Source organism: Crinia signifera, chromosome 2 (assembly GCF_055691185.1).
Source record: "Crinia signifera chromosome 2, ASM5569118v1, whole genome shotgun sequence".
NCBI lineage: Eukaryota > Metazoa > Chordata > Amphibia > Anura > Myobatrachidae > Crinia > Crinia signifera.
Genome location: NC_139218.1, coordinates 323,117,533 through 323,133,396, shown reverse-complemented (window position 1 = coordinate 323,133,396; position 15,864 = coordinate 323,117,533). Strand labels below are relative to the sequence as shown.

The 15,864-nt window shown below is 43.3% G+C and overlaps 1 protein-coding gene across 7 annotated transcripts in view; it reads left to right on the top strand.

Annotated features, from left to right (window-relative positions):
* LOC146057691 (signal transducer and activator of transcription 2-like) overlaps window positions 1–15,864 on the top strand; it is a 116,693-nt gene that overhangs the window by 47,136 nt on the left and 53,693 nt on the right. For all 7 annotated transcript variants that reach the window (XM_083169213.1, XM_083169215.1, XM_083169212.1 and 4 more), the window contains exons 4-6: window positions 3,094–3,179; window positions 6,981–7,120; window positions 14,390–14,533. In XM_083169213.1, the coding sequence (XP_083025339.1) occupies window positions 3,094–3,179; window positions 6,981–7,120; window positions 14,390–14,533 (370 nt within the window). The remainder of the gene's footprint in view (window positions 1–3,093; window positions 3,180–6,980; window positions 7,121–14,389; window positions 14,534–15,864) is intronic.

Genomic DNA, 15,864 nt, shown 5'->3' with positions numbered 1-15,864 from the left:
CATAGAAGAGAGAATCGTAGTAAAAAAGAAACCGGTACAAGCTTATACTCCACCATATTTACAGTGAGTGGGGTACATCATCTGTTGTATACGTTGTATCTAGTTTAAACCAATGTACACAATGAGCTATAATCTCTGGTCTTTCTGAATTCCACCATATATATTGTGGTGATCACATTGGGAGAGAGAGAGGAAGAATTGGAGACATTCAGAAAACAGTGAAACTTTCATGCACTAGACATCGCCTTATCTGGTTGCGCCTCAAAAGTTTGGAATTCCCACCACTGTATTTGTGTCTGTATATGTTCAGTTTGTGACTGCAGCTGTATCTGCATTCAAAATGGTACGTTACACTGTTTTTCCAGAAAGCGCTGTAATGTTCCATTTCTTATGCAGATACAGCAGTAATCACACATTGAATATAGACATGCCACATCTTTTAATCAGCAGAAGCTGCTCGTGCGTCCTCTTTGCTTTTTATTTTTTTGCAAATAAGATGCTTTTTAACAGAAAAGGTTGCAAAAAGACACCCAGCGCTGCAGAGTCACACAGAGCTCACACATGTGGTTAGATCTAATGTCGAGCTCTACAGTCAAAAAGGTTGAAAACTATTGTTCAACATGGCTAAAGGACATATATTTAAAAGATCAACATGAAAAAACTAGCAGTGTGTTTTTCATGTTTTTTGTTGTCTAGGTTGACATAGACACTGTATAAGTGTACCGCGCCCCCTTGCATGGCTCGCTGCACTCGCCATGCTCACCGCATTCAGCACACTCTTAAGGTGCCCATACACTGCTGCAATGTCTCGCAGCAGTGTACGGACACCCGACAGCCTGCGAGCCGCTGGGACATTCCCGGCTGCAGGGACGCATGCGATCCGTTGTGATGGATCGCATGCTTCCCGCCCACCTCTCCGCCAGGAGGAACGGGTGGTTGGACGGCCTGCCAATCCGACCACCTAGTCGGGTCCGATGCGCACGGGACCGCACATCGGACCAAACGGCATGTCAGGGAAGGACGATTTGGTCCAATTTAACGGGTCGATTGGTCGCAATCGGCCGAAAACAGACCAAATCGCCTCAGTGTATGGGCACCTTTAGAATCTAACTCTATGCTCACTTGGATGGTAATGTATGAACAAAAAAATAATAATGAAAAACTCATGTCAACTTTTGTCTACCTTTTTTCATGTCTACCTTTTGACCATGGTGACCAACAGTTGTCGGCCTTTTGACTGTCGACCTAGACACTGTACATCTAATGACTGGATTAGGGGCAGTACGGATGGTGTAATGGTTAGCATTACTGCCTCACAGCGCTGAGGTCATGGGTTCGATTCCCACCATGGCCCTAACTATGCAGAGTTTGTATATTCTCCCCGTACTTGCGTGGGTTTCCTCCGGGTACTCCGGTTTGCTCCCACAATCCAAAAATATACTGGTAGGCTAATTGGCTCCTATCAAAATTAACCCTAGAATGTCTGTGTGCGTGTACATGTTGTAGGGAATATAGATTGTAAGCTCCACTGCGGCACTGACTGATGTGAATGTTCAAATATTCTCTGTAAAGCGCTGCGGAATATTTGTGCGCTATATAAGAAACTGTTAATAAATAAATAATATACCTCATTATGTATAACGCGAATTGTATCTCTTGGTGGATAGATGTAGGAAGACACATCTGTAACTTCATATAACGAGAGGTGCTACCTTGCTGAGGCTTGTAGTGCCACACACAAAGAGAAAGAATGTAGGTGCACTATTCAAACATTATTAATTGTAATAAAAGTGCTATTAGAGCACGGGTGTCAAACACAAGGCCCGCGGGCCAAATCCGGCCCGACAGACCTCGTCATGTGGCCCCCGCAGCCGCCACCAGCCTTCACCTTTTATTCTCTTTTTTGAGAGGTTTTTTTTGCACTGCCGGCGGCCATGTTCCTGTGGTCTTTTAAGATGTCTGCGGCCACAGGAACATGGCCACCGGCCTCCACGGCTACGTGGAGGAGGGCCCGGCAGCCTGTTCCCTCTTATCGAGGCAGTGGCAGATGCTGGGTGGGGACGTCATGACGATGACGCCTCCCACCCACGTGTCTGCAGAGAGGAAGGAAGGCAGGCCGAGTCGGGGGGCCGCAGCAGGACAGGCCGCGGCGCAGAGAGTGGAATTGAAATTACTGGAGCCGCTGCAGCAGCAGCAGTAAAGGAGCCTGAGGGATAAAATACAGTAAGTTACATAAAAAAACAACGGTACTTATGTATTATCTGGGCTCCCATGTTAAATGCACCCGATTTTTTCATACCCCTACTATCCAACTACGCATGGAGTTGATTTTATATAGTGTGGCGAGCCACCGTGCCCGAAGCGTGGCGAGCGCACGCGGTCTCATAAGAAAAACGGGAGCCCAGATATTACATAAGTACCAAAACAACATATCTGGTGGTGGTGTCATGGCATTACTTTTATATTATACAGGGGGAGCAGCCTGTGGTGTCATTATTATTGTACAGGGGGAGCAGCCTGTGGTGTCATGGCATTATGCCATGACACCACAGGCTGCTCCCCCTGTATAATAATAATGACACCACCGGCTGCTCCCCCTGTATAATATAAAAGTAATGCCATGACACCACAGGCTGCTCCCTCTGTATAATAATAATGCAATGACACCACAGGCTGCTCCCCCTGTATAATAATTTGTGTCATGGCATTACTATTGTTATATTATACAGCGGGAGCAGCCTGTGCTGTCATTGCATTATTATTATACAGCGGGAGCAGCCTGTGGTGTCATTGCATTATTATCATACAGCGGGAGCAGCCTGTGGTGTCATTGCATTATTATTATACAGCGGGAGCAGCCTGTGGTGTCATTGCATTATTATTATACAGCGGCCCTTTGAGGGTGACCAAACTGCTGATGCGGCCCCCGATGAATTTGAGTTTGACACCCCTGTATTAGAGGATAGGTGTATGTGGACACATCTGTAATCTATATTTTTATTGGGTGTTTTTGAAGCAATACTATTTTATTATGGTGAAAGGAACTTCTTTAGTTAGTTGCAGCATTGAACGATCTCTTTTCTTCTGCTATAGTTTACAAACAGTCTACAGATTCAAATATGGAGACAAAGAAACTGGAGATACAAACCCAACTCGAGGAGCTGATCAAAAACGGCAAGGTTAGAATAATCACTTGAATACCAAGATCTCATACATCTGGGTTTACAAACTGCCACATTCATTGTTTATATTGCAGTATAGAAGTAGAAACACCTTTATCTGGCATATTGTCCAGGAAGTATATATGAAAAAAAAATGGTACTTGTGTATTATAGCGCCGCCCATCGCATCGTATACCATAAGGCATACGATGGTATGCGATGCGATATCTCGCAATGTTGTACAATGACATACAATTTTAAAATTGTATGACATTGTATATGGCATACAATGCCATACAATGCGATGGGATGCGATTAGAAATTGTATAAGCACCCTAATGGGTGCTTACAATGTTAAATGCACCCTAATGGGTGCTTACAATGTTAAATGCACCCCCACGCCACCCCCCACTATAAACGTGAACCCGAAGCGCAGCGAGCCCGCGTCCTACGACCTTTTCATACCCCCACTATCCACGTCGGCGTGGAGTTGATTTTATATAGTGTGGCGAGCGCAGCGAGCCACCGAGACCGAAGCGTGGCGAGCGGACGCGCATAACTTCACAGGTATACGCGTCCCCTCGCGGGGCTCACTGTGCTCGCCACACTTCGGGCTCGGTGGCGAGCTGCGCTCACCACACTATATGAAATCAACTCCACGCCGACGTGGATAGTGGGGGTATGAAAAGGTCGTAGGACGCGTAATGCCGCCTCTCGCGGGGTCGCTGCGCTCGCCACACTTCGGGTTTATGTTTATAGTGGAGGGTGGCGTGGGGGTGCAAAACGCAACCTGAGTACGGAGTATTACGACTCAGTCACAGAGCTAATGTACCAACCGCGTGCGCTACCTAAGTACGGAGCGCAATCATCTTATCCCCACTAGCACTTTAGCGTACACGCATAAATTGCACCTACAGGTGCACCATTGCATGGGTGCACCCAATTTTGAGACCAGTGATCACTGTGAACATATATCTGCCCAAATCCAATATAGTGCGGTATTACAAAATGCACTTAAGTAAATAGAACCCATCGGGCGCTCATACACACCATCAGATCTATTGGATGGATGTGCTCAAACGCTGCCCCTCTTCCAACATAAAGGGATAACGTACACACCTGCTAAATTATCGCACATCACCATCAGTGCATATATCAGGCAGATTTAGTACAGTGGGGCACTTAAAAATGCACCAAAGTTAAGCCACTGGTTGCACGTACACACCATCCAATTTATTGGATGGGTGCACTTTTTGCCGATTTTCTAAACAAACTATCACCAGTGCATACATTTGTTAAACTGAGTACAGCACGGCACCTAGAAATGCACTAATAGCTAAATTACTGGCAGCATACATACACCATCCAATTTATTGGAGGGGCACACTTAATGCCGACTCTCTAAATAATACAAAACACAAAAAATATAATTGTCGGCACACTCTTATGTACCTTCGCAAGTGCATGTCCCTACCTCTGCCGGCCATTTATCTTAGACAATAAATTCAAACTTGCACAATTAACGGGAATTACACCCCATATGAACTGTTAATTAAAATCAGTTCCCAGTGTCATTTAAGAGCGATATAACGTCTGTATGCGGAAATACTCAAAAATACAATACTGTCTTACCACACGGTTGATGAGACCACTCTAATACAACATACAAAGAGAGCACCGTAAAACACGGGTGCTATTAAAGCAGTGCTCTCGAGTAACGACTTGTGTACTAAACCAGAAATCATTTCTTACTTTTTGACACCTAACTTCACTGAAATAGCAGAAAATACTGCTCAACTGCGAATAGAGCGGCAATAAAAATATGTGCTGCCAAAGCAGTAATCGTGAATAAAATACCTTCCTGTGAAACAAGTAATAAGATTGCATGTCAAATAAATATTGTGTCAAAGAAATTTTGTGTCAACCACTTACTGACTAATACAGTCACGCCTAATTACTTAGCTGCCAAAGCAGTCTATCTGCAAATAGATCAGTAGTCAAAGCAGTTAATCTGCCCACAGAAGACCTAATTCAAATATCATACTGGTTGACACAGAGGGGGAAATTTACTAAAGGAAATTTGTAAAAAATAGGTGTATTTGTATCCAGAAATACACTTATTTTTGACATTTACTATCCCGAAAATACGGCAATTCCTATTCGTATTGATAGCACATCAATACGACTATGAATTGCCGTATTTTTGGGATAGTAAATGTCAAAAATAAGTGTATTTCTGGATACAAATACACCTATTTTTACACCGATTTTTTACAAATTTCCTTTAGTAAATTTCCCCCTCTAGATCCTCTAAAAAATTACAGATCGCCAAAGCAGTTCTTCTGCAAATAGAGCAATATACTTACAAATAACTAACGGAGGTAATTAGTCTCTCCAGCATTTATTAAGAGAGCATAATTACATAGAACACCACCACAGTAAGGGTGTTATGTTGTAAGAAATTGTTTTGACAGTAATATTTCCGCCAAATATCGTTAGGACACTGTATACTAGACCAACACATTCATTCACACAACACGTGCTTCTCATTTTATTTGATTGTTCAATGTTTGTAAAAGTCTAATTATGTGGTCAAATATTTCACGTAAACGGTTTTAACAATATAAAAATTAAAAGGTAAATTTTATGTATACATTTTTTTCTTCTTTCTAAAAGTGCGCCAAGAAAAAAAGACAATCCTTTTTTCTGTCTTCTTTTTGCATCTCTATGCAACACTCATGAGTAAAGATTCCCTTAGGCTTCTATAGGGTAACGCCAGTGCGTTACCCTCCACACCAAAGCTCCAGAAGCCTAGTATAAGGCAAATGTGGTAAAAAAAACAAAAACAAACAGGGTTTTTACCGCAGTTACCTGTTAGTACATTCTGGCCTATAAGTGAAACATTCAGTAAATCAAATGAATGTTGTTTTTTCTGTACATATTATATATTTGTATATATTTCTCGGATAAGGTATAATAATGATGATTACTGTGTACTTCTGTGGTGCCCCCACACACACAAAAGAAGTGGTTAGTTAAGAAAAGTCTTTAAAAAGGTTTATAATTATACTTCTGTAAAGGTTTATCAGCCTATCAGCAATCTGCATATGAAAACAAGAAAAAAACTAACTAAAATTACTCCCTAATTGGTTCTTTCTTGTAGACATTTTTTCTTTACACTGGTGCATCTTGTGCCTGATTCAGATGTGGTTGGAGTTGCTATTGCTTCTGCTTATATGAAAAGAGTAGTGATGGCACTAAAATGGTAATGCAGCCGGTGATGCCACGCTTCCTGCATGCCTTACTGATTCGAGCTGCGAGCTAGAACGCAGTATTGGATCATCTGAGTTACTATCGGCTGGCTTTGTGTCCCGTGGGGTTGCGCAAATCGGCTGCTGCAGCTACAACAAAGAAGACAGGAAATCTCCAACGTTGGATGGAAATCCCGGCCCTGCACCACCCGCACAATGGCAGCAACATGTCTCCATTTTGGGAAACTGAGTCACCATTCCCAGAAGGCATCAAATTGTCGAATGCTGACAGTCTGATGGATTACTGTGCGGACTCAAACTGCACATGTGCAACGTACCAAACATCGGAACTTTGTGGCATGCACCACCGTAACCTCAGTACCTGGATCAGACAGACTACCGTTCAAAACTTCTCTAGAAATGACATCTTTTATGCTTGCTTATTTATTTCAGCTATTATTTATTACAAATATAATTCTTTACATGTAATATTTTTAAGGTTTCAAGATAGTCTTCTTATACACAGTGTCTCTGTTTGTGTTTGCGTGTCTGTTTTTGTGTATTTTAGGATGTTCTGGACCAAATAACAGAACTGCTTGAACACTGTAAGACATGCCCCAGCATTTTGGAACAGGAATTAACCCGATGGCAACGGTTATCATGTATTGGATCGAACACAAACATAAGTCTAAAGCAAATAGAAGATTGGTAAGTAATTATAATTGATGGAAAGTGGTCTTTAACCCTTTGAGGGCCAATTGAATTTGTTCAAATAGGTGTGAAAATTGCCAAGCAAACATTTTTATTCATCATAATGACCTGTAATGTTTACCTTATATAGGAAATATAATCTTTTTTTACACATTTTTTATTTGATTTTATATAACGAGTGTAAGTGACACTGGCATTTTTAGCTGGTATTTTGCACATCTCTCAGACATGTTGGCACTCAAAAAAACACACAGGAAAAAGCAGCGCTCACACTTAGTAATGATTTTAAAAATTAAATCTATTTTAATAATGAAAATTAATAGTGATAAAACAATTCAAACATGCATAAAGTTGCATGTGATTGCATGCATAAATATACAATAATAAATGTAAATAAACAAAAAATTAAATTGAAAAGATTGTTAAAATATTGCTTTGTAACCAGATCTCAAGTGAAGAGGGCGACCCAATTTGGGGTGTGGTGTGAGTGAACTGCACTGTCCACAAAACAATAGTCCCAAATGGATGGAGTCCAATATATATGGCAAGTTGTAATCCTGTGTGCCAACTGAGGGAGTGGCTGATGTTGGAAGCCTACCTTCAGCCCATTTCGTGCCACATTGGATACAAATTGCCACAAGGTTGAAGGTAGGCTTCCAACATCCGCCACTCCCTCAGTTGGCACACAAGATTACAACAAGATAGTCCCATCCATTTGGGACTATCGTTTTGTGGACAGTGCAGGTCATTCACCCCCACCCCGAATTGGGGTCTCCATCTCCACGTGAGACCTGGTTACAAAGCAATATTTTAACTTAATCTTTTAATTTTAAATTTTTGTTTATTTACATTGATTATTGTATATTTATGCATGCAATCACATGCAACTTTATGCATGTTTGAATTGTTTTATGACTATTTTCATTATTAAAATAGATTTAATAAAAAAAAAAATTGATTCACTCATTACTAAATGTGAGCGCTGATTTTTTTCTGTGTGTTTTTTTGTTGTCTATACTGTGGGTACTGACCGTCCCTACTTCAGCAGCTGCTCAATTAAGTAAGCAACTCACAAAAAAGCACTCCTGGGGGCAACACTTTGGTGTTGACTATTTTGGTGTCCATGTTGGCACTCAAAGGCTTAAGCTGTGGCTGAAACAGCTAGTGTCTATATTTTATATTATTGATATAGACTCTCATTGTCATACTCCCTATTTTTCTTAGCCTTACTTTTTGCTATGCTACATTCTTAGACTGGACTGAGCATGCTAAGATCCATCCATAAAACCATGTAGCTTTTTTATTTTGAGGTATTCTAGTGGTCATAGGATACAGGCAGATGCAAGTGTCCTAGGGTAAGATGTTTATTGCTCTAGGTGTTCGGGAAAATAACAGAATATAGATATTTTTCAACAGTCAGTCCTATCTAATAGTTAGAGGACACACTACTACAGATACACATTAGCCTTTTCCTATAATAAGAGTACATTTGGCTTCCTCAAATATACCTGCTTACACATACACAGACATACCGGAGATCCCCAGTGTGTGTTTCAAAGAAAGTTTCTGTCCGTCAACACCAAACGACGTGCTAGTGACAGGAAATTTACCATATCACTTCCTTTGTCACAGAATATACGTTCATAGTCCATACATTTAAGCATGCAATTGTACAACTGTGCACTGCACATTAAATACATCTTTAAATGTACATTAACAGTGCATTGCCATCCTCACCACATGGGCCACAGATATATGCCACACCCACAGTGTAACTGTAAGGTAGAACTGGGTGTGTGAACCCGGTTGCCGTGACTATGGTCCTGCTGGCCTCCTGCGGGCTAAGGCTTTGCCAAAAACAGCCGCGTTCGACGGAGCTGGTTATGCCGGATCCGTCCCCGATGCCGCCCGGTCTTTAGTGTGACAAAGTGGCCCGCAGGAGATAGAACACACGGAAAAAAGGGTGAGCTTGCGATCACACCCAGTCTACCAAGATGCAGGGAAGAATAACCCCACGGGTGCAACAATGCACAGAGGTGGTATGTAACATAAAATAAAACTCCAGACTCCTGCACAGCAAAGGAATGACCCCTAGAAGGCAAACCTGACCCCTGGTGTGAATAACTGCAACAATGCAGAGATGGTACCAAATATTATAATAATAAAATAAGCTGCTGTAGGGGAATCCCTGACTTATCTGTAGTGACATTGATACTGCAGACAAATCTCAGGGGACTGCAGCGCAGGCAGACAGGACCGCTGAATGTGACCAGGTACACCGATGGTGTGACACAATTCAGGCTTGGTGCACAGGACGCTCAGCAGGAGTGCTTAGCTGGAGTTCACCGGGCTGTAGCAGGATACCAAAAGGCAAAGGCAAGACTAGCACAAACTCCCACAAAGAAAAGGAGCTCAGACAAAACAGACTTGCACACAGCACTGGGACTATGAGCTGTGACTGGCAGGTTTGTACAGGTAAGGATGCCTTATCAAGGGCTCAGGTAATCAATGCAGCTGTGATCTCTCAGCCCAGCAAGGATAATGAGATCACACTTGTGCATAAATGATCCACAGACGACTGGGCTGAAATGGCACAGGCTCACCACTGGAGGCCACCAGAGAGTCGATTACTAACACAGACTGAAATTAACCCATGAAAGACAAGACAGATAGGAGTCGTAAATAATGACTCCTAACAGTAACATGGTTTTACCAAGGTGCAAAGTTACATACCGTTATTTCTTTACTCTCAACTCAGCTATAACCCTTAAATGTTAGAAATATACTTGCAGACAGGCCTCTGTTGGAGGAAACCAGCCAATGAGAAAGCACAGGCAGCAAAAAACTTACTAAAATGTCTTCTCTAGGGTGAATGGGCGATAACATATGGGATCGGGATATCTTTTTAGACCATGTGTTATCATGAATCCACAGCCTACTTATCAGGGATTGTGCTTTGGGTGCCTCAGGCACCCAAAGTAAGATCCACAATAATTGCCGATAGTTGCCAGGTTTTTGGGGCGAATACATTCGCAATATAGATAGTATACAAATGATTACTTCATAAGAGCGCATACAAATTGGCAATTTCAGAATAATACTTTAATCACAGTTAAAATACATACAAAAGTATAAAATATAAAGAATATAATAGTTGCCCTCCCGCGGCTGGGTCCGTCACTAACAGTGGTGGCTTTCTTTAATGCAAATTATTAACACAGCCAGCCATCAGATGAACCTATGCTGGATGTGAACAGCTATAAGCAGCTTTTGCTTGCTCTGTATGTATGCAGAAGGGGAAACAGTCATCTGTCAGACCACACTTAGGTCGACTGGCCCCAAGGTCGACAGGGTTAAAAGTCGACATGGGCCAAGGTCGACAGTCATTAGGTCGACATGAGTTTGTCACAGTTTTTTGAGCCGACATGTGCCGACAGGCGGTATTTCATGCCCTACCATCCACTAGGGCATGGTGGGAGAATAAAATAGTGTGCCAAGCGTAGCGAGGCACCGTGCCCAAAGCATGGCAAGCGATGCGAGGGGCTGCGGTTCAACTCCAACTGTGTCCATGTCGACATTCGGGTAAAAAAACAGTGAAAAACTCATGTCGACCTAATGACTGTTGACTTAAACCCATGTCAACCTTGGCCCATGTCGACCTTAAGTCATGTCGACCTTGACCCATGTCGACCTTGGGGCCAGTCGACCTTCCGGGGTCGACCTAATGACTGTAGACCTAAGTCTGGTCTGACAGATGTACCGATTCCTGCAGAAGGATGAGCATGGAGGCAAGCAAGGTCCCAGAGATACACAAAGTGAGACACCATGGTCCTGAGCTTTTCAGATCACATCCACTGTTTTCTTTTATGTGTTTCTCTGCACTTGGTGACTGTCCGTTTCGTAAGAATGAGTCCGTGGGCTGCTTATCTGGGATAACAGCAAATTTGTGACAAATAAACATTTTATAAATAATTTCTAAACTTAAAATCTCCTGTACACATGTTTACTGTATATGTAATTTTTGCACTTTTTCCCTGTCAAATTTGTTTTATTTCTAACGAGATGCAAATTGGACGCACAAGCAACTTCTGCTGTTATAACAATTATAGGTACTCTTTACCTAGAACGGCGCCCAACGCGGGCATCGCATGTACATCGCATGCCATTATAATGGCATGCGATGCCCGCGATTTCACATAAAAATGCATGTGAAAATGTAAATTGCGTCGGTCGCATCGCATGCGACCAAAAATCGCATGCGATGCGACCGACGCGATTACCGCGATTTTACATAGGGAACAATGTTAAATGGCCCAATTGTCCCGATTTAACATAGGGAAAAATGTTAAATGGCCCACAGAGCCCAAATAGCCACCCTCAAGTGTGAAATGGCCCCCCAATTGTTAACGCCACCCCACGATCAACGTCAACCCGAAGCGTGGCGAGCGTAGCGGTATGCGTCCTCCGACCTTTTCATACCCCCACTATCCACACCGGCGTGGAGTTGAGAATAGAAAGTGTGGCGAGCCACCGAGCCGAAGCGTGGCGAGGGGACGCGGATACCTGTGGAGCCCGCGAAGGGACGCGGATACCTGTGAAGGTATCCGCGTCCCCTCGCGGGGCTCGCTGCGCTTGCCACACTTTCTATTCTCAACTCCATGCCGAAGTGAATAGTGGGAGTATGAAAAGGTCGGAGGACGCGTACCGCCGCCCCTCGCGGGCTCGCTGTGCTCACCACGCTTCGGGTTGACGTTGATCGTGGGGTGGCGTTAACAATTGGGGGGGGGCCATTTCACACTTAAATCAGTTCTGGGGTTTTTTGTGTAGGAATCGGTACATCTATTGACCACACTTAGGTCGACAGTCATTAGGTCGACCACGTTAGGTCGACATGGGTCAAGGTCGACATGTGTTTAGGTCGACATGGGTTTAGGTTGACAGTCATTAGGTCGACATGAGTTTTTCACCGTTTTTTGACTCGAATGTCGACATGGACACAGTTGGAGGTGAACCGCAGCCCCTCGCATCGCTCGCAATGCTTCGGGTACGGTGCCTCGCGCTCGGCACACTTTTTTTTTATTCTCCCACCACGCCCTAGTGGATGGTAGGGCATAAAATACCGCCTGTCGGCACATGTCTGGTCAAAAAACAGTGAAAAACTCATGTCGACCTAATGACTGTCGACCTCGACCCATGTCGACCTATAACCCTGTCGACCTTGGCCCATGTCGACCCAACGTGGTCGACCTAATGACTGTCGACCTAAGTGTGGTCTAATAGATGACCGTTTCCTTTGTGTAAACATTGTAACCCACAGCCACACCAGATATCCCCACTAGAGAGTTCAGGCTGTCTTTGTATTCATGTAAATCCTTAAGTTACAGATACTTAGAAGGAGAATGGCATTTCTCAAAATACTACTCCCCCCTCTCATGTACAGAATCAATTACTTGGGGGTGAGGGGAAATTCATTAGTGTCCAGCATTGAGCTGGTTAAAACTCTGGGAAGTGGGCGGGATGAGGGAAGCTACAGTGAGGTATACTGTATCTACTCTTCTCCCTCCAGGATCTGTGTTCATTCTTTGGGGGTATCAGCTATTCATGCTGGTGATGCACCAATGTAATTTACCTGTGGAATCCCCCCACAGCAGACTGCTATACTTTTGTGTAAGTTAGGCTTCTGAATTGTTATCTTCTTTAATTTTCATTCTAGATTGTACTACTCTGTGTGTATTCTTAAAATATATTTAACCATCCTTGTAACCATTTTTTGTAACTAAAGCTCTGAAGTCTTTTTGGAAATAAATAATTTACCTTTCTGGTTCTGATACTGTACTCTTATGATTCACGCCTATTGTGGCTTACGCTAACCATTTTTTCTAAGTTGTATTGTGTGTTCAGATGCGAACAAAGCATACCTTACACAGCGGAAGCGCAAGCTTTGCTGGTGGCAGTGTACCTTATATGTATGACCCTCTTTGTCCAAAGGGACCCCACTTCACAGGCGGTGCTATTCAGATTGATGTATCTGGAAAAGTGACCGCTCCCATTACATCTCTGCCTACAACTGTTATACTAGGACGCTTTCCAGGTGGTCTGAAAAAGGCTGATACTACCTGCTCAATAAATACCTTGAGAAGTCGGATCCGATTTGCATTCAGAGTTTTAAAGATGCATGCCGTTACATTCTCCGAGTTCCAGGAAAATTATGGGCATTACAATGTCCACTTTTAGGGGGTTATTCTGGTTCACTCACAAAGGCACATTTAGTGGACAAAACCATGTGCACTGCAGGGGGGGGCAGATGTAACATGTGCAGCGAAAGTTATATTTGGGTGGGGTGTACTTCAAATTAATATCTATATTGCAGTGTAAAAATAAAGCAGCCAGTATTTACCCTGCACAGAAACAAAATAACTCACCGAAATCTAACTCTGTGCACATGTTACCTCTGCCCCTCAGCAGTGTATATTGTTTTGTCCATCTGAGAGTGAATTTGCCTTTGCGAGTAAAACAGAATAACCCCCTTAGTCCGACTTGTTCCCTGCCGCTAAAGTAGTCTTATCATTTTATCATGTCCAATGACTGCAACATCATCATCAGCAACATCATCAGCAAATTCTACCAACTTGACAGAGTCTGAAGACCATACACAGTCGTGGATGAATACAGTGAATACAACAGGGGGCTGAGGACACAGCCCTGTGGGACACCAGTCTTTATCAACACCTCAAGGAGGAATACAAACGTTTTCAGTCCCAGACACCTCTATGAGGGGCTTTTCTAATAGAAACAGCTGCTTGAGGAGAGGAAATAGTCCGGACTCTTCTGAATACAAATATCAACTCATAATAGTGCAAAGAAGCAGCACTGCCTCATCAGCACCTCTCCTGACACAGAAATCGTATTCTAACCAACGGAGGCCTGTTTGTTAGCAAGTCTAAAACCGTGTTACTAGTAAATCCATTAAGTCATTGGTAAAACAACTTGGACTGGGCAGAAACACGATCCATAATGGCATGTTTTACTATCTGGCTCTTGATACCATCCAACTCTGGTCCTGAAGTTACCAAATGGAACAGATACACTATATGGACAAAAAATATTTTGCCACATTGGTTAATTAATGAATTCAGTTTCCACATGTATATAAAATCAACCACCTAGCCATGCAGCCTCCAGTTGCAAATGATTGACATGTCTGCTGCTGACTGTAAAAAGTTACATGAAGATTTATAATTTTTTCCTCTACATTTTATAACTCAGGGTGGATGAGATTGTGAAAGTTTTCCTCCAGCTGAAAAGTCTCCTGGGCAATTTTATTGTACTTTCAGTGGAGGTATCATATGATGGAGACCCTCGAACCTTGATGCAGAGACTACTTGAAATGCTGCACTGTCTTATACAGAAGTAAGTGCAATAGATTGGTTAGAAGGTGCCATTCCATTGCTCTGATCTTTCCTATAAATGTATTGGTCTTTGCTATAGATGCACACCTAGGCTCAATACGCCATGTGGCATGAGATGGCTGCTGTGAGTGTGCCGCCAGGTCCTCTGCTAGTGCATCATCTTGGCATAATTTTCACCTGGAAATGCATATTATTCACACAGTGATGTTACTAGGACGTACAAAACGAGTATGACACTTGTATATAATCAGTGCAGTCTTCTGTTGCTTCCTGTAGCGTTGCATTGTGACTAAATTGCTTTTTTGGTAAAAAGAAGACACCCGGCACTAGCAAAGTGGCTCTGGGACTTTGGGACAGTTGGAGGGGCTGTTTGCTACCATTGCAGCAAAAATGAAATAGAATTAAATGTGAATTGTTCAAAGTTAAGCACCCCATTAATGCCCACATTTGTATTTTCTTGGTCCCATAGATACAGAGCGTCATTCTGGTTAGTTCACTCCCCTGTGTGTCCGCACAGGGGAGCAATGTTTTGCTACTGCGCATAAGCACTTATGCGCACGTGTAGGCTCTGTTTGTGAATGGACCTGGTGACTTGTATAGTCACCGGCCAGTTCGCACGGAGCACTGTGGGCAGGGGGCGGCGGGCACTGGTCCCGCCCATGGGAACACCCAGCATTTCATGGGCATTCCCATAAAACCGCTGGGCATTCCCATGGTAATTCAGCTGACATCACCGGATGTCAGCTGCCCGCCAATGTTCCCTCTAATTTTACGAAGGCTGTGTGCGGCAAAAGATTTTGGCTGTGCAACTTTGGAAGAAAATTAAATTTTTTGTGCGTCACATATATAACTGGAAAATGACGTCTAGCATTTGTGTTAACTTTACTTCAAAATGATATTAAACATTTAAACATTCAAAACACAGCACACAATGTAGTTAATGGGTGAAACACACATTAATTGAGTCCACAACTGCAAAAAGGGACCACTGCTGCTTTGTGCGCTCTGTTGTAATGTCTGTGCGCACGCTCGTCGAGTTGTGTGCACGCTCACGTGCGCACAGCTTAGAGGGAACACTGCTGCCCGCCCTTTTCTCGTACAAGGGGGGGGGGGGGCGCCGCAAACCTGAGTCACCAGAGAGTGACTTAGATTTGCAAGCGATTTAGAAATCATTCGATGGTCGGAGACCATCAAATGTTTTCTGCCCAGCACGCAAGCTGCAAATGGATGTTTATGCAAAACATCTTTTCGCATGCGTGCGGGGAAAATCAGCATGCGTACATCGGGTGGGCGTTCGTGCGGGCGGCGTTTAGTGTTTCGCAGCTTTGCAAG